Consider the following 27,686-nt stretch of genomic DNA (forward strand, 5'->3'; position numbering starts at 1 on the left):
AGAGAGCGAGAGCGAGCGAGCGAGACAGAGAGAGAGCGAGAGCGAGCGAGCGAGACAGAGAGAGAGCGAGCGAGACAGAGAGAGAGCGAGCGAGACAGAGAGAGAGCGAGCGAGACAGAGAGAGCGAGACAGATAGAGAGCGAGCGAGACAGATAGAGAGCGAGCGAGACAGAGAGCGAGAGCGAGCGAGACAGAGAGAGAGAGCGAGCGAGACAGAGAGAGAGAGCGAGCGAGACAGAGAGAGAGAGCGAGCGAGACAGAGAGCGAGCGAGACAGAGAGAGAGAGCGAGCGAGACAGAGAGAGAGAGCGAAGAGAGAGAGCGAGCGAGACAGAGAGAGAGAGCGAGCGAGACAGAGAGAGAGAGCGAGCGAGACAGAGAGAGCGAGAGAGTGAGACAGAGAGAGCGAGAGAGCGAGCGATAGAGAGAGAGCGAGAGAGCGAGCGAGCGAGAGCGAACCAGAGAGAGCGAGCGAGACAGAGAGAGCGAGCGAGACAGAGAGAGCGAGCGAGACAGAGAGAGCGAGCGAGACAGAGAGAGCGAGCGAGACAGAGAGAGCGAGCGAGACAGAGAGAGCGAGCGAGACAGAGAGAGCGAGCGAGACAGAGAGAGCGAGCGAGACAGAGAGAGCGAGCGAGACAGAGAGAGAGCGAGCGAGCGAGCCAGAGAGAGAGCGAGCGAGCGAGAGAGAGAGAGCGAGCGAGACAGAGAGAGAGAGAGCGAGACAGAGAGAGAGAGCGAGCGAGACAGAGAGAGAGAGCGAGCGAGACAGAGAGAGAGAGCGAGCGAGACAGAGAGAGAGCGAGCGAGACAGAGAGAGAGCGAGCGAGACAGAGAGAGAGCGAGCGAGACAGAGAGAGAGCGAGCGAGACAGAGAGAGAGAGCGAGCGAGACAGAGAGAGAGAGCGAGCGAGACAGAGAGAGAGAGCGAGCGAGACAGAGAGAGAGAGCGAGCGAGACAGAGAGAGAGAGCGAGCGAGACAGAGAGAGCGAGCGAGACAGAGAGAGCAAGAGAGCGAGCGACAGAGAGAGAGAGCGAGCGAGACAGAGCGAGAGAGCGAGAGAGCGAGCGAGAGTGCGAGAGCGAGAACGAGACAGAGAGAGAGCGAGAGCGAGACAGAGAGAGAGCGAGAGCGAGAGCGAGACAGAGAGAGAGCGAGAGCGAGACAGAGAGAGAGCGAGAGCGAGACAGAGAGAGAGCGAGAGCGAGACAGAGAGAGAGCGAGAGCGAGACAGAGAGAGATCGAGAGCGAGACAGAGAGAGAGCGAGAGCGAGACAGAGAGAGAGCGAGAGCGAGAGCGAGAGCGCGAGAGCGAGACAGAGAGAGAGCGAAACAGAGCGAGACAGACAGAGAGAGCCAGCGAGACAGAGAGAGAGAGCGAGCGAGACAGAGAGAGAGAGAGCGAGCGAGACAGAGAGAGAGCGAGCGAGCGAGACAGATAGAGAGCGAGCGAGACAGATAGAGAGCGAGCGAGACAGAGAGCGAGAGCGAGAGCGAGCGAGACAGAGAGAGAGAGCGAGCGAGACAGAGAGAGAGAGCGAGCGAGACAGAGAGAGAGAGCGAGCGAGACAGAGAGCGAGCGAGACAGAGAGAGCGAGAGAGTGAGACAGAGAGAGCGAGAGAGCGAGCGATAGAGAGAGAGCGAGAGAGCGAGCGAGCGAGAGCGAACCAGAGAGAGCGAGCGAGACAGAGAGAGCGAGCGAGACAGAGAGAGCGAGCGAGACAGAGAGAGCGAGCGAGACAGAGAGAGCGAGCGAGACAGAGAGAGCGAGCGAGACAGAGAGAGCGAGCGAGCCAGAGAGAGAGCGAGCGAGCCAGAGAGAGAGCGAGCGAGCGAGCCAGAGAGAGAGCGTGCGAGCGAGCCAGAGAGAGAGCGTGCGAGCGAGCCAGAGAGAGAGCGAGCGAGCGAGCCAGAGAGAGAGCGAGCGAGCGAGCCAGAGAGAGAGCGAGAGAGAGAGCCAGAGAGAGAGCGAGCGAGAGAGAGAGAGAGCGAGCGAGAGAGAGAGCGAGCGAGCGAGCGAGACAGAGAGAGAGCGAGAGAGCGAGCGAGCGAGACAGAGAGAGAGCGAGAGAGCGAGCGAGCGAGAGCGAACCAGAGAGAGCGAGCGAGACAGAGAGAGCGAGCGAGACAGAGAGAGCGAGCGAGACAGAGAGAGAGCGAGCGAGCCAGAGAGAGAGCGAGCGAGCGAGCCAGAGAGAGAGCGTGCGAGCGAGCCAGAGAGAGAGCGTGCGAGCGAGCCAGAGAGAGAGCGAGCGAGCCAGAGAGAGAGCGAGCGAGCCAGAGAGAGAGCGAGCGAGCGAGCCAGAGAGAGAGCGAGCGAGCGAGCCAGAGAGAGAGCGAGCGAGCGAGCCAGAGAGAGAGCGAGCGAGAGAGAGAGCGAGCGAGCGAGACAGAGAGAGAGAGAGCGAGCGAGCGAGACAGAGAGAGAGAGAGCGAGCGAGCGAGACAGAGAGAGAGCGAGCGAGCGAGACAGAGAGAGAGCGAGCGAGCGAGACAGAGAGAGAGCGAGCGAGACAGAGAGAGAGCGAGCGAGACAGAGAGAGAGCGAGCGAGACAGAGAGAGAGAGCGAGCGAGACAGAGAGAGAGAGCGAGCGAGACAGAGAGAGCAAGAGAGCGAGCGACAGAGAGAGAGCGAGCGAGACAGAGCGAGAGAGCGAGCGAGAGAGCGAGAGCGAGAAGGCGAGACAGAGAGAGAGCGAGCGAGACAGAGAGAGAGCGAGCGAGCGAGACAGAGAGAGAGCGAGCGAGACAGAGAGAGAGAGCGAGCGAGACAGAGAGAGAGCGAGCGAGACAGAGAGCGAGCGAGACAGAGAGCGAGCGAGACAGAGAGCGAGCGAGACAGAGAGAGAGAGCGAGCGAGACAGAGAGAGAGCGAGACAGAGAGAGAGAGCGAGCGAGACAGAGAGAGCAAGAGAGCGAGCGACAGAGAGAGAGCGAGCGAGACAGAGCGAGAGAGCGAGCGAGAGTGCGAGAGCGAGAACGAGACAGAGAGAGAGCGAGAGCGAGACAGAGCGAGAGCGAGACAGAGAGAGAGCGAGAGCGAGAGCGAGACAGAGAGAGAGCGAGAGCGAGACAGAGAGAGAGCGAGAGCGAGACAGAGCGAGAGCGAGAGCGAGACAGAGAGAGAGCGAGAGCGAGAGCGAGACAGAGAGAGTGCGAGAGCGAGAGAGAGACAGAGAGAGAGGGAGAGCGAGAGCGCGAGACAGAGCGAGAGCGAGACAGAGAGAGAGCGAAACAGAGCGAGACGGACAGAGAGAGCCAGCGAGACAGAGAGAGAGAGCGAGCGAGACAGAGAGAGAGAGAGCGAGCGAGACAGAGAGAGAGAGAGCGAGCGAGACAGAGAGAGAGCGAGCGAGACAGAGAGCGAGCGAGACAGAGAGAGAGAGCGAGCGAGACAGAGAGAGAGAGCGAGACAGAGAGAGAGAGCGAGCGAGACAGAGAGAGCAAGAGAGCGAGCGACAGAGAGAGAGCGAGCGAGACAGAGCGAGAGAGCGAGCGAGAGTGCGAGAGCGAGAACGAGACAGAGAGAGAGCGAGAGCGAGACAGAGCGAGAGCGAGACAGAGCGAGAGCGAGAGCGAGACAGAGAGAGAGCGAGAGCGAGACAGAGAGAGAGCGAGAGCGAGACAGAGAGAGAGCGAGAGCGAGACAGAGAGAGAGCGAGAGCGAGAGCGAGACAGAGAGAGAGCGAGAGCGAGACAGAGAGAGAGCGAGAGCGAGACAGAGAGAGAGCGAGAGCGAGAGCGAGACAGAGAGAGAGCGAGAGCGAGAGCGAGAGAGAGACAGAGAGAGAGGGAGAGCGAGAGCGCGAGACAGAGCGAGAGCGAGACAGAGAGAGAGCGAAACAGAGCGAGACGGACAGAGAGAGCCAGCGAGACAGAGAGAGAGAGCGAGCGAGACAGAGAGAGAGAGAGCGAGCGAGACAGAGAGAGAGCGAGCGAGCGAGACAGAGAGAGAGCGAGCGAGCGAGACAGAGAGAGAGCGAGCGAGCGAGACAGAGAGAGAGCGAGCGAGCGAGCGAGACAGAGAGAGAGCGAGCGAGCGAGCGAGACAGAGAGAGAGCGAGCGAGCGAGACAGAGAGAGAGCGAGCGAGCGAGACAGAGAGAGAGAGAGCGAGCGAGACAGAGAGAGAGCGAGCGAGACAGAGAGAGCGAGAGCGAGACAGAGAGAGAGCGAGAGCGAGAGCGAGACAGAGAGAGAGGGAGAGCGAGAGCGCGAGACAGAGCGAGAGCGAGACAGAGAGAGAGCGAAACAGAGCGAGACAGACAGAGAGAGCCAGCGAGACAGAGAGAGAGAGCGAGCGAGACAGAGAGAGAGAGAGCGAGCGAGACAGAGAGAGAGAGAGCGAGCGAGCGAGACAGAGAGAGAGCGAGCGAGCGAGACAGAGAGAGAGCGAGCGAGCGAGACAGAGAGTTAGCGAGCGAGCCAGAGAGAGAGCGAGCGAGCGAGACAGAGAGAGAGCGAGCGAGCGAGACAGAGAGAGAGCGAGCGAGCGAGACAGAGAGAGCGAGTGAGCGAGCGAGGCAGAGAGAGCGAGCGAGGCAGAGAGAGAGCGAGCGAGACAGAGAGAGAGCGAGCGAGACAGAGAGAGATAGCGAGCGAGACAGAGAGAGAGAGCGAGCGAGACAGAGAGAGAGCGAGCGAGACAGAGAGAGAGCGAGCGAGACAGAGAGAGAGCGAGCGAGACAGAGAGAGAGCGAGCGAGACAGAGAGCGAGCGAGACAGAGAGAGAGAGCGAGCGAGACAGAGAGAGAGAGCGAGCGAGACAGAGAGCGAGCGAGACAGAGAGAGAGAGCGAGTGAGACAGAGAGAGAGAGCGAGCGAGACAGAGAGAGCAAGAGAGCGAGACAGAGAGAGCAAGAGAGCGAGCGACAGAGAGAGAGCGAGCAAGACAGAGCGAGAGAGCGAGAGAGCGAGCGAGAGTGCGAGAGCGAGAGCGAGACAGAGAGAGAGCGAGAGCGAGACAGAGAGAGAGCGAGAGCGAGACAGAGAGAGAGCGAGAGCGAGACAGAGAGAGAGCGAGAGCGAGACAGAGTGAGAGCGAGACAGAGAGAGAGCGAGAGCGAGACAGAGAGAGAGCGAGAGCGAGACAGAGAGAGAGCGAGAGCGAGACAGAGAGAGAGCGAGAGCGAGACAGAGAGAGAGCGAGAGCGAGACAGAGAGAGAGCGAGAGCGAGAGCGAGACAGAGAGAGAGGGAGAGCGAGAGCGAGACAGAGAGAGAGCGAGAGCGAGAGCGAGACAGAGAGAGAGCGAGAGCGAGAGCGAGACAGAGAGAGAGCGAGAGCGAGAGCGAGACAGAGCGAGAGCGAGACAGAGAGAGCGCGAGACAGAGCGAGAGCGAGACAGAGAGAGAGCGAGCGAGAGAGCGCGAGCGCGAGTGAGAGAAAGCGCGAGAGAGAGAGCGAAACAGCGAGACAGACAGAGAGAGCCAGCGAGACAGAGAGAGAGAGAGCGAGCGAGACAGAGAGAGAGAGAGCGAGCGAGACAGAGAGAGAGCGAGCGAGCGAGACAGAGAGAGAGCGAGCGAGCGAGACAGAGAGAGAGCGAGCGAGACAGAGAGAGAGCGAGCGAGCGAGAGAGAGAGAGCGAGCGAGCGAGAGAGAGAGAGAGCGAGCGAGACAGAGAGAGAGAGAGCGAGCGAGACAGAGAGAGAGAGAGCGAGCGAGACAGAGAGAGAGAGAGCGAGCGAGACAGAGAGAGCGAGACAGAGAGAGAGCGAGAGCGAGACAGAGCGAGAGCGAGACAGAGCGAGAGCGAGACAGAGCGAGAGCGAGACAGAGAGAGCGCGAGACAGAGAGAGCGCGAGACAGAGAGAGCGCGAGACAGAGAGATCGCGAGACAGAGAGAGCGCGAGACAGAGAGAGCGCGAGACAGAGAGAGCGCGAGACAGAGAGAGCGCGAGACAGAGAGAGCGCGAGACAGAGCGAGAGCGAGACAGAGAGAGAGCGAGCGAGACAGAGCGAGAGCGAGCGAGACAGAGAGAGAGCGAGCGAGACAGAGAGAGAGCGAGCGAGACAGAGAGAGAGCGAGCGAGACAGAGAGAGAGCGAGCGAGACAGAGAGCGAGCGAGACAGAGAGAGAGAGCGAGCGAGACAGAGAGAGCGAGCGAGACAGAGAGAGCAAGAGAGCGAGACAGAGAGAGCAAGAGAGCGAGCGACAGAGAGAGAGCGAGCAAGACAGAGCGAGAGAGCGAGAGAGCGAGCGAGAGTGCGAGAGCGAGAGCGAGACAGAGAGAGAGCGAGAGCGAGACAGAGAGAGAGCGAGAGCGAGACAGAGAGAGAGCGAGAGCGAAACAGAGAGAGAGCGAGAGCGAGACAGAGCGAGAGCGAGACAGAGAGAGAGCGAGACAGAGAGAGAGCGAGAGCGAGACAGAGAGAGAGCGAGACAGAGAGAGAGCGAGACAGAGAGAGAGCGAGACAGAGAGAGAGCGAGCGAGCGAGACAGAGAGAGAGCGAGCGAGCGAGACAGAGAGAGCGAGCGAGCGAGCGAGGCAGAGAGAGCGAGCGAGGCAGAGAGAGCGAGCGAGACAGAGAGAGAGCGAGCGAGACAGAGAGAGAGCGAGCGAGACAGAGAGAGAGCGAGCGAGACAGAGAGAGAGCGAGCGAGACAGATAGAGAGCGAGCGAGACAGATAGAGAGCGAGCGAGACAGAGAGCGAGAGCGAGAGCGAGCGAGACAGAGAGAGAGAGCGAGCGAGACAGAGAGAGAGAGCGAGCGAGACAGAGAGAGAGCGTGCGAGACAGAGAGAGAGAGCGAGCGAGACAGAGAGAGAGAGCGAGACAGAGAGAGAGAGCGAGCGAGACAGAGAGAGAGAGCGAGCGAGACAGAGAGCGAGCGAGACAGAGAGAGCGAGAGAGTGAGACAGAGAGAGCGAGAGATAGAGAGAGAGCGAGAGAGCGAGCGAGCGAGAGCGAACCAGAGAGAGCGAGCGAGACAGAGAGAGCGAGCGAGACAGAGAGAGCGAGCGAGACAGAGAGAGCGAGCGAGACAGAGAGAGCGAGCGAGACAGAGAGAGCGAGCGCGACAGAGAGAGCGAGCGAGACAGAGAGAGCGAGCGAGACAGAGAGAGAGCGAGCGAGCCAGAGAGAGAGCGAGCGAGCGAGCGAGAGAGAGAGAGCGAGCGAGACAGAGAGAGAGAGAGCGAGACAGAGAGAGAGAGCGAGCGAGACAGAGAGAGAGAGCGAGCGAGACAGAGAGAGAGAGCGAGCGAGACAGAGAGAGAGCGAGCGAGACAGAGAGAGAGCGAGCGAGACAGAGAGAGAGAGCGAGCGAGACAGAGAGAGAGAGCGAGCGAGACAGAGAGAGAGAGCGAGCGAGACAGAGAGAGAGAGCGAGCGAGACAGAGAGAGCAAGAGAGCGAGACAGAGAGAGCAAGAGAGCGAGACAGAGAGAGCAAGAGAGCGAGCGACAGAGAGAGAGCGAGCGAGACAGAGCGAGAGAGCGAGAGAGCGAGCGAGAGTGCGAGAGCGAGAACGAGACAGAGAGAGAGCGAGAGCGAGACAGAGAGAGAGCGAGAGCGAGACAGAGAGAGAGCGAGAGCGAGACACAGAGAGAGCGAGAGCGAGACAGAGCGAGAGCGAGACAGAGAGAGAGCGAGAGCGAGACAGAGAGAGAGCGAGAGCGAGACAGAGAGAGAGCGAGAGCGAGACAGAGAGAGAGCGAGAGCGAGACAGAGAGAGAGCGAGAGCGAGACAGAGAGAGAGGGAGAGCGAGAGCGCGAGACAGAGCGAGAGCGAGACAGAGAGAGAGAGAGCGAGCGAGACAGAGAGAGAGAGAGCGAGCGAGACAGAGAGAGAGCGAGCGAGCGAGACAGAGAGAGAGCGAGCGAGCGAGACAGAGAGAGAGCGAGCGAGCGAGACAGAGAGAGAGCGAGCGAGCGAGACAGAGAGAGAGCGAGCGAGCGAGACAGAGAGAGAGCGAGCGAGCGAGACAGAGAGAGAGCGAGCGAGCGAGACAGAGAGAGCGAGTGAGCGAGCGAGGCAGAGAGAGCGAGCGAGGCAGAGAGAGAGCGAGCGAGACAGAGAGAGAGCGAGCGAGACAGAGAGAGAGAGCGAGCGAGACAGAGAGAGAGAGCGAGCGAGACAGAGAGAGAGCGAGCGAGACAGAGAGAGAGCGAGCGAGACAGAGAGAGAGCGAGCGAGACAGAGAGCGAGCGAGACAGAGAGAGAGAGCGAGCGAGACAGAGAGAGAGAGCGAGCGAGACAGAGAGCGAGCGAGACAGAGAGAGAGAGCGAGTGAGACAGAGAGAGAGAGCGAGCGAGACAGAGAGAGCAAGAGAGCGAGAGAGAGAGAGCAAGAGAGCGAGCGACAGAGAGAGAGCGAGTAAGACAGAGCGAGAGAGCGAGAGAGCGAGCGAGAGTGCGAGAGCGAGACAGAGAGCGAGCGACAGAGAGAGAGCGAGCAAGACAGAGCGAGAGAGCGAGAGAGCGAGCGAGAGTGCGAGAGCGAGACAGAGAGAGAGCGAGAGCGAGACAGAGAGAGAGCGAGAGCGAGACAGAGAGAGAGCGAGAGCGAGACAGAGAGAGAGCGAGAGCGAGACAGAGCGAGAGCGAGACAGAGCGAGAGCGAGACAGAGAGAGAGCGAGAGCGAGACAGAGAGAGAGCGAGAGCGAGAGCGAGACAGAGAGAGAGCGAGAGCGAGAGCGAGACAGAGAGAGAGGGAGAGCGAGAGCGAGACAGAGAGAGAGCGAGAGCGAGAGCGAGAGCGAGACAGAGCGAGAGCGAGACAGAGAGAGCGCGAGACAGAGAGAGCGCGAGACAGAGAGAGCGCGAGACAGAGCGAGAGCGAGACAGAGAGAGAGCGAGCGAGAGAGCGCGAGCGCGAGTGAGAGAAAGCGCGAGAGAGAGAGCGAAACAGCGAGACAGACAGAGAGAGCCAGCGAGACAGAGAGAGAGAGAGCGAGCGAGACAGAGAGAGAGCGAGCGAGCGAGACAGAGAGAGAGCGAGCGAGCGAGACAGAGAGAGAGCGAGCGAGCGAGACAGAGAGAGAGCGAGCGAGCGAGACAGAGAGAGAGCGAGCGAGCGAGACAGAGAGAGAGCGAGCGAGCGAGACAGAGAGAGAGCGAGCGAGCGAGAGAGCGAGCGAGAGAGCGAGCGAGCGAGACAGAGAGAGAGCGAGCGAGACAGAGAGAGAGCGAGCGAGACAGAGAGAGAGAGCGAGCGAGACAGAGAGAGAGAGCGAGCGAGACAGAGCGAGCGAGCAAGCGACAGAGAGAGAGCGACAGAGAGAGAGCGAGCGAGACAGAGAGCGAGCGAGACAGAGAGCGAGCGAGACAGAGAGCGAGAGCGAGCGAGACAGAGAGAGAGTGAGTGAGCGAGACAGAGAGAGAGAGAGAGAGAGCGAGCGAGACAGAGAGAGAGAGAGAGCGAGCGAGACAGAGAGAGAGAGCGAGCGAGACAGAGAGAGAGCGAGACAGAGAGAGAGCGAGCGAGACAGAGAGAGAGCGGGCGAGACAGAGAGAGAGCGGGCGAGACAGAGAGAGAGCGAGAGCGAGACAGAGAGCGAGCGAGACAGAGAGAGAGAGCGAGCGAGACAGAGAGAGAGAGCGAGCGAGACAGAGAGAGAGAGCGAGCGAGACAGAGAGAGAGAGCGAGCGAGAGAGAGCGAAACAGAGCGAGAGAGAGAGCGAGCGAGACAGAGAGAGCGAGCGAGACAGAGAGAGCGAGCGAGACAGAGAGAGCGAGCGAGACAGAGAGAGCGACAGGGAGAAAGAGAGAACGAGCGAGACAGAGAGAAAGAGAGTGAGAGAGCGAGCGAGACAGAGAGAGAGCGAGAGCCAGAGCGAGCCAGAGCTAGCGAGACAGAGAGAGCCAGAGAGAGCCAGAGCGAGACAGAGAGAGCCAGCGCGAGCGAGATGACAGAGAGAGCCAGCGCGAGCGAGACGACAGAGAGAGCCAGCGCGAGCGAGACGACAGAGAGAGCCAGCGCGAGCGAGACGACAGAGAGAGCCAGCGCGAGCGAGACGACAGAGAGAGCCAGCGCGAGCGAGACGACAGAGAGAGCCAGCGCGAGCGAGACGACAGAGAGAGCCAGCGCGAGCGAGACGACAGAGAGAGCCAGCGCGAGCGAGCGAGACGACAGAGAGAGCGCGAGAGAGCGAGCGAGACGACAGAGAGAGCGCAAGAGAGCGAGCGAGATGACAGAGAGAGCGCGAGAGAGCGACAGAGAGCGAGCGAGAGAGCGAGCGACAGAGAGCGAGCGAGAGCGACAGAGAGCGAGAGCGAGAGCGAGCGACAGAGAGAGAGAGAGCGAGCGACAGAGAGAGAGAGAGCGAGCGACAGAGAGAGAGAGCGAGCGAGCGACAGAGAGAGAGCGAGCGAGCGAGAGAGAGAGAGAGCGAGTGAGCGACAGAGAGAGAGCGAGACAGCGAGAGCGAGACAGCGAGAGCGAGACAGCGAGAGAGCAAGACAGCGAGAGCGAGACAGCGAGAGCGAGACAGCGAGAGCGAGACAGCGAGACAGCGAGAGAGCGAGACAGCGAGAGAGAGAGCGAGCGAGACAGAGAGCGAGCGAGACAGAGAGAGAGAGCGAGCGAGACAGAGAGAGAGAGCGAGCGAGACAGAGAGCGAGCGAGACAGAGAGAGAGAGCGAGCGAGACAAAGAGAGAGAGAGAGCGAACGAGACAGAGAGAGAGAGAGAGAGAAAGAGAGAGAGAGCGAGCGAGAGAGAGAGCGAGCAAGACAGACAAAGAGCGAGCGAGACAGAGAGCGAGCGAGACAGAGAGCGAGCGAGACAGAGAGCGAGCGAGCGAGACAGAGAGAGAGCGAGCGAGACAGAGAGAGAGCGAGCGAGACAGAGAGAGAGAGCGAGCGAGACAGAGCGAGCGAGCGAGACAGAGCGAGCGAGCGAGACAGAGAGAGAGCGAGCGAGACAGAGAGAGAGCGAGCGAGACAGAGAGAGAGCGAGCGAGACAGAGAGAGCGAGCGAGACAGAGAGAGCGAGCGAGACAGAGAGAGCGAGCGAGACAGAGAGAGCGAGCGTGACAGAGAGAGCGAGCGAGACAGAGAGAGAGCGAGCGAGACAGAGAGCGAGCGGGCGAGACAGAGAGAGAGCGGGCGAGACAGAGAGAGAGCGGGCGAGACAGAGAGAGAGCGAGAGCGAGACAGAGAGCGAGCGAGACAGAGAGAGAGAGCGAGCGAGACAGAGAGAGAGAGCGAGCGAGAACAGAGAGAGAGAGCGAGCGAGACAGAGAGAGAGAGCGAGACAGAGAGAGAGAGAGAGCGAGCGAGACAGAGAGAGAGAGCGAGCGAGACAGAGAGAGAGAGCGAGCGAGACAGAGAGAAAGCGCGAGAGAGAGAGCGAAACAGAGCGAGAGAGAGAGCGGGCGAGACAGAGAGAGAGCGAGCGAGACAGAGAGAGAGCGAGCGAGCCAGAGAGAGAGAGCGAGCGAGACAGAGAGAGAGAGCGAGCGAGACAGAGAGAGAGAACGAGCGAGACAGAGAGAAAGAGAGAGCGAGCGAGACAGAGAGAGAGCGAGAGCCAGACCGAGCCAGAGCTAGCGAGACAGAGAGAGCCAGAGAGAGCCAGAGCGAGACAGAGAGAGCCAGCGCGAGCGAGATGACAGAAAGAGCCAGCGCGAGCGAGACGACAGAGAGAGCCAGCGCGAGCGAGACGACAGAGAGAGCCAGCGCGAGCGAGACGACAGAGAGAGCCAGCGCGAGCGAGACGACAGAGAGAGCGCGAGAGAGCGAGCGAGACGACAGAGAGAGCGCGAGAGAGCGACAGAGAGCGAGCGACAGAGCGAGCGAGAGAGCGAGCGACAGAGAGCGAGCGAGAGAGCGAGCGACAGAGCGAGCGACAGAGAGCGAGCGACAGAGAGCGAGCGACAGAGAGCGAGCGAGAGAGCGAGCGACAGAGAGCGAGAGCGAGAGAGCGAGAGCGAGCGAGCGACAGAGAAAGAGAGCGAGCGAGCGAGCGACAGAGAGCGAGAGCGAGAGAGCGAGCGACAGAGAGCGAGAGCGAGAGACAGAGAGAGAGAGAGAGCGAGCGAGCGACAGAGAGAGAGCGAGCGAGCGACAGAGAGAGAGCGAGCGAGCGACAGAGAGAGAGAGCGAGCGAGCGACAGAGAGAGAGAGCGAGCGAGCGACAGAGAGAGAGAGCGAGCGAGCGACAGAGAGAGAGAGCGAGCGAGCGACAGAGAGAGAGAGAGCGAGCGACAGAGAGAGAGAGAGCGAGCGACAGAGAGAGAGAGCGAGCGACAGAGAGCGAGAGCGAGAGAGCGAGAGCGAGAGAGCGAGCGACAGAGAGCGAGATCGAGAGAGCAAGCGACAGAGAGAGAGAGCGAGAGATCGAGCGACAGAGAGAGATAGTGAGCGAGATAGCGAGCGACAGAGAGCGAGAGAGCGAGAGAGCGAGTGACAGAGAGAGCGAGAGAGCGAGTGACAGAGAGCAAGAGAGCGAGTGACAGAGAGCGAGAGAGCGAGCGAGAGAGAGAGAGCGAACGAGAGAGCGAGAGAGCGAATGAGAGAGCGAGAGAGCGAACGAGAGAGCGAGCGACAGAGAGAGAGCGAGAGCGAGAGAGCGAGTGACAGAGAGAGAGAGACAGCGAGAGAGCGAGAGCGAGACAGCGAGAGCGAGACAGCGAGAGCGAGACAGCGAGAGAGCGAGACAGCGAGAGAGCGAGACAGCGAGAGAGAGAGCGAGCGAGACAGAGAGCGAGCGAGACAGAGAGAGAGAGCGAGCGAGACAGAGAGAGAGAGCGAGCGAGACAGAGAGAGAGAGCGAGCGAGACAAAGAGAGAGAGCGAGCGAGACAAAGAGAGAGAGCGAGCGAGACAAAGAGAGAGAGAGAGCGAACGAGACAGAGAGAGAGAGAGAGAAAGAGAGAGAGAGCGAGAGAGAGAGAGAGCGAGACAGAGAGAGAGCGAGACAGAGAGAGAGCGAGCGAGACAGAGAGAGAGAGCGAGCGAGACAGAGAGAGAGAGAGCGAGCGAGACAGAGAGAGAGAGAGCGAGCGAGACAGAGAGAGAGAGAGCGAGCGAGACAGAGAGAGAGAGCGAGCGACAGAGAGAGAGAGCGAGCGACAGAGAGAGAGAGCGAGCGACAGAGAGAGAGAGCGACAGAGACAGAGCGAGCGACAGAGCGAGCGACAGAGAGAGAGAGAGCGACAGAGCGAGCGACAGAGAGAGAGAGAGAGAGAGAGACAGAGAGAGCGACAGAGAGAGCGACAGAGAGAGCGACAGAGAGAGCGAGAGAGAGAGAGAGCGAGAGAGAGAACGACAGAGAGAGAGAGAGAGAGAGAGAGAGAGAGCGAGCGAGCGAGAGAGCGAGCGAGAGCGACAGAGAGAGCGAGCGAGAGAGCGAGCGACAGAGAGAGAGAGCGAGAGACAGAGAGAGAGAGCGAGAGACAGAGAGAGAGAGCGAGAGACAGAGAGAGCGAGACAGAGAGCGAGCGAGCGAGACAGAGAGAGCGCGCGAGCGAGACAGAGAGAGCGAGCGAGCGAGACAGAGAGAGCGAGCGAGCGAGACAGAGAGAGCGAGCGAGACAGAGAGAGCGAGCGAGCGAGACAGAGAGAGCGAGCGAGCGAGACAGAGAGAGCGAGCGAGCGAGACAGAGAGAGCGAGCGAGCGAGCGAGACAGAGAGAGAGCGAGCGAGACAGAGAGAGAGCGAGCGAGACAGAGAGAGAGCGAGCGAGACAGAGAGAGAGCGAGCGAGACATCGAGAGCGAGCGAGCGAGACATCGAGAGCGAGCGAGCGAGACATCGAGAGCGAGCGAGACAGAGAGAGGGAGCGAGACAGAGAGAGGGAGCGAGACAGAGAGAGGGAGCGAGACAGAGAGAGGGAGCGAGACAGAGAGAGCGAGCGAGACAGAGAGAGCGAGCGAGACAGAGAGAGCGAGCGAGACAGAGAGAGCGAGCAAGCCAGAGAGAGCAAGCCAGAGAGAGCGAGCCAGAGAGAGCGAGCCAGAGAGAGCGAGCCAGAGAGAGCGAGCCAGAGATAGCGAGCCAGAGAGAGCGAGCCAGAGAGAGCGAGCCAGAGAGAGCGACAGGGAGAAAGAGAGAGCGAGCGAGACAGAGAGAAAGAGAGCGAGAGAGCGAGCGAGACAGAGAGAAAGAGAGAAAGAGAGCGAGCGAGCGAGACAGAGAGAGAGCGAGAGCCAGAGCGAGCCAGAGCTAGCGAGACAGAGAGACCCAGAGCGAGCCAGAGCTAGCGAGACAGAGAGAGCCAGAGAGAGCCAGAGCGAGACAGAGCGAGACAGAGCGAGCGAGACGACAGAGAGAGCCAGCGCGAGCGAGACGACAGAGAGAGCCAGCGAGACGACAGAGAGAGCCAGCGCGAGCGAGACGACAGAGAGAGCCAGTGAGACGACAGAGAGAGCCAGCGAGACGACAGAGAGAGCCAGCGAAACGACAGAGAGAGCCAGCGAGACGACAGAGAGAGCCAGCGAGACGACAGAGAGAGCCAGCGAGACGACAGAGAGAGCCAGCGAGACAGAGAGAGAGACAGAGAGAGAGACAGAGAGAGAGACAGAGAGCGAGAGAGAGCGAGAGAGACAGAGAGACAGAGAGAGACAGAGAGACAGACTAAAAAAGGAGGTGGAGAGGGGCATAGGTTTAGCATGTTGTGGGTTTGAGGGGATGGACAAAGAGAGAGAGAAATAGAGGTTTTACTTGAAAGAAGCCCGGGGGCATGGGTCCGCCAGGCATGCCATCGTTGGGGGGCATGTTTCCCATCACCGGACTGGGGGCAGCGGCTGCACTCTGCAAAACAAAGGAAACACACACACTTAGTACTCTGAAACACACACACACACAACTCAGAAACACAGATTAAAACTCTGTATACACATACAGTACCAGTCATAAAAAAATCCTACTCATTCAAGGGTTTTTCTTAATTTTTTATATTTTCTACATTGTAGAATAATAGTAAAGACATGGAAACTATGAAATAACACATGGAATAATGTGCTAACCAGAAAAGTGTAAACAAATCCAAATATATTTTATATTTCAGATTCTTCAAAGTAGCCACCCTTTGCCTTGATGACAGCTTTGCACACTCTTGGCATTCTCTCAACCAGCTCATGAGATAGTCACCTGAAATGCATTTGTGACAAGGTAGGGGTGGTCAGGGAAGATGGCCCTATTTGGTAAAATACCAAGTCCATATTATGGCAAGAACAGCTCAAATAAGCAAAGAGAAACGACAATCCATCATTACTTTAAGACACGAAGGTCAGTCAATCCAGAACATTTCAAGAACTTTGAACGTTTCTTCAAGTGCAGTCACAAAAATCATCAAACGCTATGATGAAACTGGCTCTCATGAGGACCGCAACAGGAAAGGAAGACCCAGAATTACCTCTGCTGCCGAGGATAAGTTCATTCGAGTTACCAGCCTCAGAAATTGTAGCCCAAATAAATGCTTCACAGAGTTCAAGTAACAGACACATCTCAACATCAACTGTTTAGAGGAGCCTTCATGGTTGAATTGCTGCAAAGAAACCACTACTAAAGGACACCAATAACAAGAAGAGACCTGCTGGGGCCAAGAAACACGAGTTATGGACATTAGACCGGAGGAAATCTGTTCTTTGGTCTGATGAGTCCAAATTTGAGATTTTCGGTTCCAACCACTGTGTCTTTGTGAGACCAGAGTAGGAGAATGGATGATATGTGCATGTGTAGTTCCCACCATGAAGCATGGAGGAGGTGTGATGGTGTGGGGGTGCTTTGCTGGTGACACTGTCAGTCATTTATTTAGAATTCAAGGCACACTTAACCAGAATGGCTACTACAGCATTCTGCAGCAATACACCATCCCCCAAGCATGCAAAGCAGCCATCAAGACAAAAGGTTGCTACTTTGAAGAATCTAAAATATGTTTAAAAAAAATGTTGGTTACTACATGATTCCATGTGTTATTTCATGGTTTTGATGTCTTCACTACTATTCTACAATGTAGAAAAAAGAAAAACCATTGAATGAGTAGGTGTGTCCAAACGTTTGACTGGTTCTGTACGTCATACACTACTCTGAACAACACATACAACATATACAGTACGTCATACACTACTCTGAACAACACATACAACATATACTGTACGTCATACACTACTCTGAACAACACATACAACATATACAGTACGTCATACACTACTCTGAACAACACATACAACATATACTGTACGTCATACACTACTCTGAACAACACATACAACATATACTGTACGTCATACACTACTCTGAACAACACATACAACATATACTGTACGTCATACACTACTCTGAACAACACATACAACATATACTGTACGTCATACACTACTCTGAACAACACATACAACATATACTGTACGTCATACACTACTCTGAACAACACATACAACATATACAGTACGTCATACACTACTCTGAACAACCCATACAACATATACAGTACGTCATACACTACTCTGAACAACACATACAACATATACTGTACGTCATACACTACTCTGAACAACACATACAACATATACTGTACGTCATACACTACTCTGAACAACACATACAACATATACAGTACGTCATACACTACTCTGAACAACACATACAACATATACTGTACGTCATACACTACTCTGAACAACACATACAACATATACTGTACGTCATACACTACTCTGAACAACACATACAACATATACTGTACGTCATACACTACTCTGAACAACACATACAACATATACTGTACGTCATACATACATACATACATACATACATACATACATACATACATACATACATACATACATACATACAAGGCATTTCTAGAAGTCTAGGCTTTCACCACAAGAGTCTGATGTGGCCTCCACTTCTTGGTGTGTTTTCAACATGAGGAAGGACATTAGCGAGACATTGATTGTTTTGGGTGGTTCTGGCGTTTTCAGACAGCGGGAGGAATTGGCGGAGAGTAACGACGCATTTACAGCGTAACGTTTATCTGGAACATGAATGTCTGGCTCAGATTGCTTCTCCGTCGCTGCATTAAGACGATATTAAAAAAAGACAAGCATCTGTCTGTCTATGAATCTGTGAACATTTATGCTGAGTAGAAATAAAAACACAGGGCATGGATGGAATATGTCTGGCTAGCTCTGGTGAAATGTCTCCTAAGCAGTTAAATGTGGTTTGGAGTCCCCTCCCCCAATGTATGTACTGTATGTAAGGCAGTGGCTGGGTCTGTTGTGTGTTTCCCAGGCTGTCTATTCACCAGGCAGCACCCAGTGAAGGGGATTACACAGCAGCCCAGAGCCCCCTCTCCTCTCCTCCCCCCTCCCCCACTGTAACCAGATCCTCCCCCCAGCCAGCCGCAGAGCAAACAGCCACTACATCCCTGACCCTCCCCGGCCCAGAAACTCACTAACGGGCCAGGGGACCACAGGGCACGGCACACACACACAATGGCTGCTACCCCTGGTGTGAGGGTGTGAAGCCGTAAGCCCCATGGGCACCGTCAGGGACTGAGAGCAGAACACACCCAGAGGGGCCAGCCCATGACACACAAACAAACACTCACACAGCTTCTCCTCCTTAGTGTATATAAAAGGCGTGTGATGAGATTGCAAGATAATGGTAGTAAAGAAGATGTTTTCATTACATACAGTTGAACCAGGTGCCACTGAACAGAGGCTGTATACCTGTATACCTTCTGCAGGCAAAAGAAAATAGTGACTGCATAAATGGTGGATTATAATCATCTGTGCAGCTTCAACAATAACAAAAAGAGAAGAGTGGGAGAAGGAAAGAGGAGAGGGGGAAGTGAGTGGGAGAGCAGAGTGAAAGGCGAGAGGGCAGAGGGGAGGGGAGTGAGTAAGCGGAGGTGGTTAACAGAGTTTGTCAGCACGTATTTACTCAATGGCAGTGGTTAGTCCAGTACAGTGGAGCCATCATGTTGGCTGATTGGCCCCGTGTGCCATTTACACACTACTGCCATCGTGTTAAGGCTAAAAAACCCTCAGAAACAAACACGGCAGCACTCCGCATGTTAAACATGTCAGGGCCGAGCCAGTGGAAGAGCCATGGAGACAGACTGGACTGAACCAAAAATGGGTATGATGGCGGCACACGGGAACTGTCATTGCAGACTACTGTCTCATCCAGACTCCAGGTAGGTCTATGTCACATAGGGCTCTGGCGGTTATTGTTCAACCAAAACATGTACCAAAATAATAGAAATACTTGAGTATATAATGAGGGATAAAAGAGTATATTGAAAGCAGTTGCCTTCACACAGCTGTGGTTCCTGAGTTAATTAAGCAATTAACTTCCCATCATGCATAGGGTCATGTATAAAAATGCTGGGTAGGCCATTATTTTGGCTACCATGGCTATTTGTATTTATTATGGATCCCCATTAGTTTACATGCTCATGGCAGCAGCTATGTAAACCATATTCCATGGCCGTCTCAGTCAACAGATCTCAACCCAATTGAACACCTATGAGAGGTTCTGGAGTGGCGCCTAAGACAGCGTTTTCACCACCATCAACAAAACACTTTTTATTTTGCCAGTTACCTGTGTGTGTGTGTGTGTGTGTGTGTGTGTGTGTGTGTGTGTGTGTGTGTGTGTGTGTGTGTGTGTGTGTGTGTACAGTACTAGTCAAAAGTTGACACACCTACTCATTCAAGGGTTTTACTTTATTTGTACTATTCTCTACATTGTAGAATGATAGTGAAGACATCAAAACTATGAAATAACACATATGGAATCATGTAGTAACCAAAAAAAGTGTTAAATCAAAATATATTTTACATTTGAGATTTATCAAAGTACCCACCCTTTGCCTTGACAGCATTGCACTCTTGGCATTCTCTCAACCAGCTTCACCTGGAGAATGCTTTTCCAACTGTCTTGAAGGAGTCCCCACATATGCTGAGCACTTGTTGGTTGCTTTTCCTTCACTCTGCTGTCCAACTCATCCCAACAGCGTAAACTCTGCGTGTGTGGTTCCCACCGTGAAGCATGGAGCAGGAGGTGTGATGATGTGGGGGTGCTTTGCTGGTGACACTCAGTGATTTATTTAGAATTCAAGGCACACTTAACCAGCATGGCTACTACAGTATTCTTGAGCGATACGCCATCCCATCTGGTTTGCGCTTAGTGGGACTATCATTTGTTTTTCAACAGGACAATGACCCAAAACACACCTCCAGGCTGTGTAAGGGCTACTTGACCAAGAAGGAGAGTGATGGAGCGCTGCATAATCACCTGACCTCAACACAATTGAAATGGTTTGGGATGAGTTGGACCGCAGAGTGAAGGACAAGCAGCCATATGTGGGAACTCCTTCAAGACTGTTGGAAAAGCATTCCAGATGAAGCTGGTTGAGAGAATTCCAAGAGTGTGCAAAGCTGTCATCAAGGCAAAGGGTGGCTACTTTGAATCATCTCAAATATATTTTGATTTGTTTAACACTTTTTTGGTTACTACATGATTCCATATGTGTTACTTCATAGTTTTGATGTCTTCAGTATTATTCTACAATGTATAAAATAATAAAAAAGTAAAACCCTTGAATGAGTAGGTGTGTCCAAATTTACACACACACACACACACACACACACACACACACACACACAGAGAGAGCTAAAACACACAGACGTACACAGATGGAGAGACAGAGACCTGTCTGAGCAGAGACAATTACAGGTGGCCTCATCTGCATTATCTGCAGTGTGATCAGTGGCATGCTGGGTAGCTGAGCCGAGCGCAGGCGACCGGTTGGTCAGTAGAAGCTGACATGGACGGCAGGCTGGGCTGCTCAGGGTGGGGAGGAGAGATGAGGGGGGGAGAGGAGGAGGAGGAGTGAGGAGGGGAGCCTGTTTCTGAAGCACACAGCCAGCTAGTCAGCCAGCCAGTGAGGCTCCACTGCACTCTCAGGTAATGCAGCGAAAGGCCTGTTCTCCTTGTTGCCATGACAACCCCGACCTCAGCTCTTGCTCTCTAGTGCCCATTAAAACCCTCAGGCCGTCAATCATCAGCCTGGCCAGGGAGCAAGAAAGAGAGGGAGAGAGGAAGAGGGAGGGAAAGAGAGGGAAAGAGGGAGAGGGAGAGAAGCAGAGATAGAGAGGGAGAGAGATGGAGTTTAAAGGAGCCTGTGGCTTTTGATAGCTGGCCTGTTTGCCACCGCTAGCTCCCTCTCTCATGCACACAAACACATGTGCAGATACACAATACCCCCACAGTATTTAACCATTTACACACACCATTGTCTCCTCTCCTTCTGTCTCCGGTATTTCTGCAGCAGCGGCACTGCGTCCTGCTTACTCTCCCTTCCCTCTATCAATAAATAATACAGTCAATGATGGTTCCTTCCAGTGGGTCTGTATTTAGATCTCCTAAGAAGAACACACAACCAACCCAAACCCATTGATTGTTCTGTGAGCACTCTGAAGTAATTAGCTACCGCTGTTTAATTATCAGTATCCATCCTGCTGCCTAGCTGGACATGAGACAGTGAGTGAGCGTTGCAATCTGCCCCATTGATCTGGACCTGGGTTCCAGGGGGTAATAGATCCAGTCTTATCTGCTCCGAGACAAGCAGGGAAACACAGATCACTTGCTGGCTGGCTGGCCACAACACAAACACAGAGCGAGAGCGACTGCTCAACTCCTGCAGACCACTAGCGGTTCTGGGGGGGGGGGGGGGGGGGCAGTGCTCCTGTGACAACGGGGGGGGGCAGTGCCCCTGTGACAACAATTTTGGACCCCCTTGTGGCCCCCCCTAAGTGTGGAGTATGAAATAATTTTTAAATAACTCATTTTTGCTATCGTTCTTTTTTTACATCCGTTATTAGACGGAACACTAATGATTATGAACATGGTCATTTGCCTGCTAATGCCTGCAATGCAGTGAAGAAAACAATATAACAACAATAACGTCTAATGTAACTGGCCCCTTTAACAGTACAACTGGCCCCAGCTTGCCCCCCCCCCAGTTGAAATGGTCTAGAACCGCCATTGCTGCAGACACTACTGCTATAAACACAGTCCAGGAGTGGATTTAGCCACTGTGTTAAACCTACATTATTCACCCATGCTACATCTGTTCTCTTCCTGCTACAGGAACAATATGAATATCAGAGCTGGAGATGAACAGCAGACTGGCTGAGTTCATTAATGGTAATACTATGAAGTCCTAGTTCAGGTTTTTGGAAGATGAGGGGATTTAGAAGAAAGAAATCTGGGGTTGATGAGTAGGTGTGAGAGGCTCCAGACAGATTGGAATAAAACCATTTCAGATAGAGGGTGCTGTGTGTGTGTGTGTGTGTGTGTGTGTGTGTGTGTGTGTGTGTGTGTGTGTGTGTGTGTGTGTGTGTGTGTGTGTGTGTGTGTGTGTGTGTGTGTGTGTGTGTGTGTGTACAGCCATACATTGGGCCAGCGGTGAGACCATAGTAGCAGTCAGTAGAACAGAGTGTAGCTGGCAGACAGACTGCTTGGCTGTGCATCTGCATGGGCTGGGACTGGAAAGCCTCAGTCAATCTCCATGACCAACCACTGAATTTGTGGCCACGCGACTGCTGCCTGTCATCACCCCCCCCCCCCCCCCCCCCCCCTCCTCCTCCTCCTCCTCCTCTCTGCTTGCACCTCTCCCACTCTGCTTGCACCTCTCCCACTCTGCTTGCACCTCTCCCACTCTGCTTGCACCTCTCCCACTCTGCTTGCACCTCTCCCACTCTGCTTGCACCTCTCCCACTCTGCTTGCACCTCTCCCACTCTGCTTGCACCTCTCCCACTCTCCTCCTCTCTTCAGTCCCAGCTTCAACTGTTCCAATCATTCTGTCACTGAAGTCAACTCCTTAAAGATTAGCTGGAGAGGCTGCTGGCTGACAGATGTGCCTTTTAATCAATGGTAGAGCGGGAGCTGCGTGGTGCAGGAACTCAGGAACCTGACTCCAAACTTGGCTACACAGGAAAGCCCTCCAAGACAAGTGGAGAGAGGAGGCCGGCTCAGCACACCGCTTGCTTTCATCCCACTGCTCCAGCAGCTGTTGTGTCAATCAGGTAAATTAATTACCAGTAAACAAATCTGCCAGGGAGGGAAGAGGGAACCCCCTCTCCCCTCTCGTCCAACCCAATCCCCAGACCCCTCCCCACACCCACACCTCTGCCTCGTCAGCATCCCACATCAGGGCCCCTGGAGCCTGGAGTCTCCAGCTGCCTCCCAGGCAGCCCTGTGAGCGGTCAGCCCAGGAGGAGGCATCTCGGCTGGGGAACTGTCTCCACCCATCTTGCCCTGGAGCACCTGCTTTGGCTCCTGCTGCTTTGCAGTCTCCCCATCACAGACACACTGATGCAGATATAATAACTGGCTGACACTTGTGCTGAGAGCAGACAAACACATACAATAACCATCAATGTGCCAGCATGCATCTGTCAGTGTCTGGCTAATTTATGTGCGGTAGTGGTAGAGCAGCCCAACTGGCAGTTAGTAATGAATGAGATGGTAGTGTGTGTGAATGTTCTTGGTAGGGTTAACGTGTGACAGACTCTCTGGGGATGTGTGTGTGGCACATTACAGGTGTAAAAACAACAAACACACCTCTCTCAGTCTCGCTGCGTTGGCGTTTAGGAGCAGCCACCTCTTCCAGCCTGCGTGTGTGTCAGGGTTAAATTACACCTAAGTGAAACTGACACAAACACGCGTGAGTGGGGTGCAACACGTGTCCGGATTCTGCTGTTGGCCTTGTCATGCACACACACACACACACACACACACACACACACACACACACACACACACACACACACACACACACACACACACACACACACACACACACACACACACACACACACCGGCCGTGGAGGCCTTTATTGGCGGTGTTAGATGTTAATGACCAGCGGTAAGGATGCCCTGCTGTTCATTCCACTGACCGCCTTCCACAGGTCCCCCCGCTGGCCCTGCTCTTTAATTACTAAAGGGTGAGGACAGCAAACCCTGCACACACACACCCCCCCCCCCCAACCCCATAGTGTGAAGAACGGTGAGCACTCCTCCTCTTCCTCCCCTCATTAGGCCAGTGTCAGCCACTAGAGGAAGTTGCCATGATGGAGCTCCAGTCTAAACAAGGACAAGGCTCCTGTCTTCTGACTGCCACCAGCCACACACACGACTAATTGAAGATTATTAATGCCACTAATTAGGGAATAGGGTGGCTGGCGCTAGGAGACTCCACTGTGTGTGTAGTATACAGGAGCTCAGCAAGTGTGTGATGTTGATCTCCACCTCTCCTTTAGGTCCTTTACAGCTGCTTTCACACAGGTGTCACCACCGATCTGGGCTTCTCTGATAGGGACTCTAGAAACACACTGAGTATTGACTGAGGGACATACAGACAGAAATGAATGGTACGTGTATGGTTTTTCAAAAGTCTTTTTCGAAATGAAGTCATGACGCAATTCGAAACCCCGGTAACAATCAAACAAACAATGTAAATTAACTAACACCATCTCCAACAAGTACAGCATCCCAGCATTGAATACCACACATATCAGTTAGTGTAGCCTGAATGAACTGTATAATCCCTGTCTGTCAATGAGATCATCACAGCAGTTCTGATTCACTGTTCCTTACCTGCAGGCTGCCTGATCAAAGAGCTCATTTTATAGGCCTCACTCAGACATACTGCCTCTCTCTCCAGCACTTAAAGGGCCAGCGTAGCACCAAACGGGGATCCCAGTACCCATCTTGGCCAGAAGGTTTTCATAATATAATACATTTTATGGGCAAGACCTCCTATGGGACTTATTAAAAATGAAAAGACTTTCTGGCTGCCTGGTTACCAATATCTCCAACCCCCCCCCTCCCTCTTACTATCCCTGTACAACAGCATTTTATTTTTGCAGGAGGGAGGGAAGGCTTAGAGAGAGGGAGAAAGAGGGAAAAAATTAAGAGAAAGAAAGAGCAGGGAAGTTAGAGAGAGAGGTACACACATTCCACAACGCCAAAGGCGACATGGTTGGACATTAAAAGCCTAAACGAGACATGTATTGCTCGCAACAATAAAATAATTACCATATATTATTCCTGCTAATGTGGTAAAATAGTCAAATGAGCTTTGTAAATATAGAATACATAGAGAGGTAAGGGGAAGAGGCGAGAGCGGTTTCTGAGAGCTACTTTCGGGGGCGGCGGAGCTAGTATCACTTGCATGTTGTGGCCATTTTCAGCAACTCGGGCCTGTTGACTGTGCTATCTGAGAATGCTAATACAGGACTCCTCTCCAACTGCACAAAGCCACACACACACAAATTGGGAGGGAGATAGATTGGGGTTGAGGGGCGTGTTAAAGGCTGAGACGTTTAAAACGGTCCCAGTCAGTCCAGTCTGATCCAGTTCCAGTCTAGACACCCTATTTCAGATGGGGAGTATTATGGGCCTGGCTGGCAGGAAGGGCATTCCCAGGGGAGCAGGCCACCGCTCCAAATCCAGAGGGGCGTAGGGGGCGGGGGCCGACCTTTCACTCAGGAGCACCACTGCCCCCCCCCCCCAACAGAGGCACCAGTCCTTTGTTGACTAACCCTCAGCTCATATACATAATAGTACACCTGTGAGGATGTGTTAGTAGGTGGGGAACGTCTATTGTGAGGACAGTGGGGGCGCTAGCTGTTGTTGACCGTCTCACGTCAGTGTTGCTATGACATCCATACTAGGGACGCACTTCAGAGTCTTCCACCTTTAACCTTACAAAGTGATTTTTGAAGAAACACAAAAAAGACGTAGGTATTCATTTTCTTGTGCTCACCCACAATGCACATGCCTTTTAGAAAGCTATTGTCCCAAGTGGAAATGACCTAGTAGGTGTGTGAACATATACTTAAAGACCAACAGAGCTAGAGGGAACAGGATTGAGACAAGGAGTTCATGGGCCATGAAAAAAAGGCAAATGTGGGACCAGCTAATAAACAGCAGCTGTCTTTTCAGCGCACTAAGACAAAGGTTGCAGCGCCAACATGTCCCGCTGTACACCCCACACACACAGACCTCCCTCTCCAGGTCTCTGTGCTGTTTCTCAGGTCAAAGTCAGTAACCTTGTGGCCACCAGGACCCAGGAGCACAGCACCCAGAGCTCCTGCAGGAGAGGGGTGGGGGGGGGGGGGGGGGGGCAGCAACTGCATTCCCAAGACAATGGAGGGTCTGTGGAGCTGCCTGAACCTTTGAGGGCCTGGGGCAAAGAGAGAATGAACGAGGGAGGAGAGATAGAAAGATAGAGAAGAGAGAGAAAGGAAGCAGAGAGAGAAACAGAGCAGAGAGCTACAGAACAGAGGGGGAGTGAGGGAGTAAGAACAACTGCAGGAGAGTGTGGACACATAGGGGACGAAGTGTAAGAGTGAGGGAGTAAGAACAACTGCAGGAGAGTGTGGACACATAGGGGACGAAGTGTAAGAGTGAGGGAGTAAGAACAACTGCAGGAGAGTGTGGACACATAGGGGACGAAGTGTAAGAGTGAGGGAATGCTGGCACGGCTGTAGTTTGGAACTGATAAGGATAAGATGGGATAAAGGGAGATAGGAGGGGAAAAAATGGAGGGAACTAGTTTTCAGGAATACAGGGGAGGAGAGCTGAGAAACAGAACAGCTTTCTCCCTCTCGCTCTGTCACATCACCTGCCTGCCTGTGTAGCCATTACAGAACAAGGAATTCAAACTGTTCTGCATGCCGCACCACCAGGCGCACACACACACTGTCATATAAAATGTCTCTGTCACGAGCAACCACAGAGCACTATTTGAGTAAAAGGCAGGAGTTATTTGTGTATGGTAGGAGAGGCTGAGATTGGCCATAAACCACGTCTCTGTCCACCCACCCTGGCCAGCATCCCCCGGACCACAGGCTGAGAGAGACAAACAGCCGCAGCATACTCACTCCACCTAGTAGAGTTCACTGGGCTGGTGGTGGGGCTGGACTAGAATACACAACACGGAGACATGCAGGCCACACACACACACACACACACACACACACACACACACACACACACACACACACACACACACACACACACACACACACACACACACACACACACACACACACACACACACACACACACACACACACACACACACACACACACACACACACACACACACACACACACACACACACACACGTCAAACAGCCAGCACCCCAACACTTCCTGGGCCTGACCAACTGCCGTTTGGACACTAGCGGGTAAATATTTACCTTGCAGGATGATCGTAATGGAGGAAGGGGGACGAGAGGAAAAGAGGAGAGGAGAGAGGGGGCAGTGGTAAGGTTTCCCGTGGTAATGTTTATCACTTTCTTTAACATGAGTGTGCATGTAAGCGGGCTAACTCACCCCAGCATCGCCATAAATAAATATATCCACTAGCTTCACCCCACATAAGTGAGGCTAGTGGGGCTCCCGAGTTAAGGGCTCCCGAATGGCGCAGTGGCCTAAGGCACTGCATCTCAGTGTTGGAGACTTCACTACAGACCCTGGTTCGATTCCAGGCTGTATCACAACCGGCCGTGATTGGGAGTCCCATAGGTCGGCGCACAATTGGCAAAGCGCTGCCGGGGTTGGGGTTTGGCCAGGGTAGGCCATCATTGTAAATAAGAATTTGTTCTTAACTGGCTTGCCAAGTTAAATAAAGGTTTAAAAAAAGAGAATACCACTATCAAGCTCCCTCAGAGAGAAAGAGAGATGGAGTCTCTCGCTCTCTCCTTTTGTTGTGAGAGTGGCTCCAGCAGTTGGCTAAGAAGCCCAATAGACTCCTCAGCGGAGAGTATTCATTGCAGGAGTGAAACATGCTTACGGTTCACTGCTGTTTGGTTTGTTCTCTGAGCTGTTTCCTCAGTGTTTTACCCCCTCTACCAGCACCCCTCCCCCAGTCAGGCACCCTCCCTCCCCTGGGCCTCCCCACACCCACAGGCTGTGCTGTAGCAGTGCTGCGACCCCCTCTCTGTGCCTCCTCTCCTCCGTCACTGCGCCTTTTTTTTCAACTTCTGGTTTTGATGATTCGGTATCAACCGCCCTTTTGCCCTCTCTTCAATTCCCCCACTCACTCAATCGCTCTCTGTGACAATGTGCATTGCTGCCTACTGGAAATGGATACGTTAACACGTGTGCATGCACAGCTAAAGATGTTTATTCCTTCTAGTGTGTTTGTCTCCGTGATTATATTCATGGAGACATGCTCCCCCTCCTCGATTAACAGTCTAAATATGTCAGTGATCACAGAGAGGCAGCCCATCCTGATCAGCCAATGAGACCCTCCCCCTCTCTTCCAGTCTCTCTTCCTCACTCTGAGTCCCTCTTCCTCTCATCGCCTCTCCTCTCTCCACTTCCTCCCCCTCCGTCTCACTCTCAACTCCTTCCTTCTCTCCTCCTATACCTCTCTTCCCCCCCTCCCTCATACAGAGTTTATTAGCCATGTTCACTTAGAGCCGAGGCAGCAGCCTGCCAAACGACACCTAAACATGGTGCATTGCATATCACAGCCTTTCTGCAGGTAACGCAAACACCGGAAAGATTTCAGCCACATCAGCAAGCACTGTATAGACGGGTTGGCTGACAGCGTTATGAAAATGATGTGCGCGCACCGATGGGGCAGGAAGCAGTGCTTTGTTATGATTCTGAACGGTCAGATACAGTGCTTTCATAAAGTATTCATACCCCTCGACTTATTCCACATATTGTTGTGTTCCAGCCTGAATTCAAAATGTAT

The 27,686-nt window shown here is 54.4% G+C and overlaps 1 protein-coding gene across 2 annotated transcripts in view; it reads right to left on the reverse strand.

The window, feature by feature from the left end:
• LOC106613785 (single stranded DNA binding protein 4) overlaps nucleotides 1–27,686 on the reverse strand; it is a 134,595-nt gene that overhangs the window by 41,087 nt on the left and 65,822 nt on the right. For both annotated transcript variants that reach the window (XM_045687512.2, XM_014216397.3), the window contains exon 5: nucleotides 14,614–14,703. In XM_045687512.2, the coding sequence (XP_045543468.2) occupies nucleotides 14,614–14,703 (90 nt within the window). The remainder of the gene's footprint in view (nucleotides 1–14,613; nucleotides 14,704–27,686) is intronic.

The sequence above is a fragment of the Salmo salar genome, chromosome 10 (assembly GCF_965601325.2).
Source record: "Salmo salar chromosome 10, fSalSal1, whole genome shotgun sequence".
Taxonomy (NCBI): domain Eukaryota; kingdom Metazoa; phylum Chordata; class Actinopteri; order Salmoniformes; family Salmonidae; genus Salmo; species Salmo salar.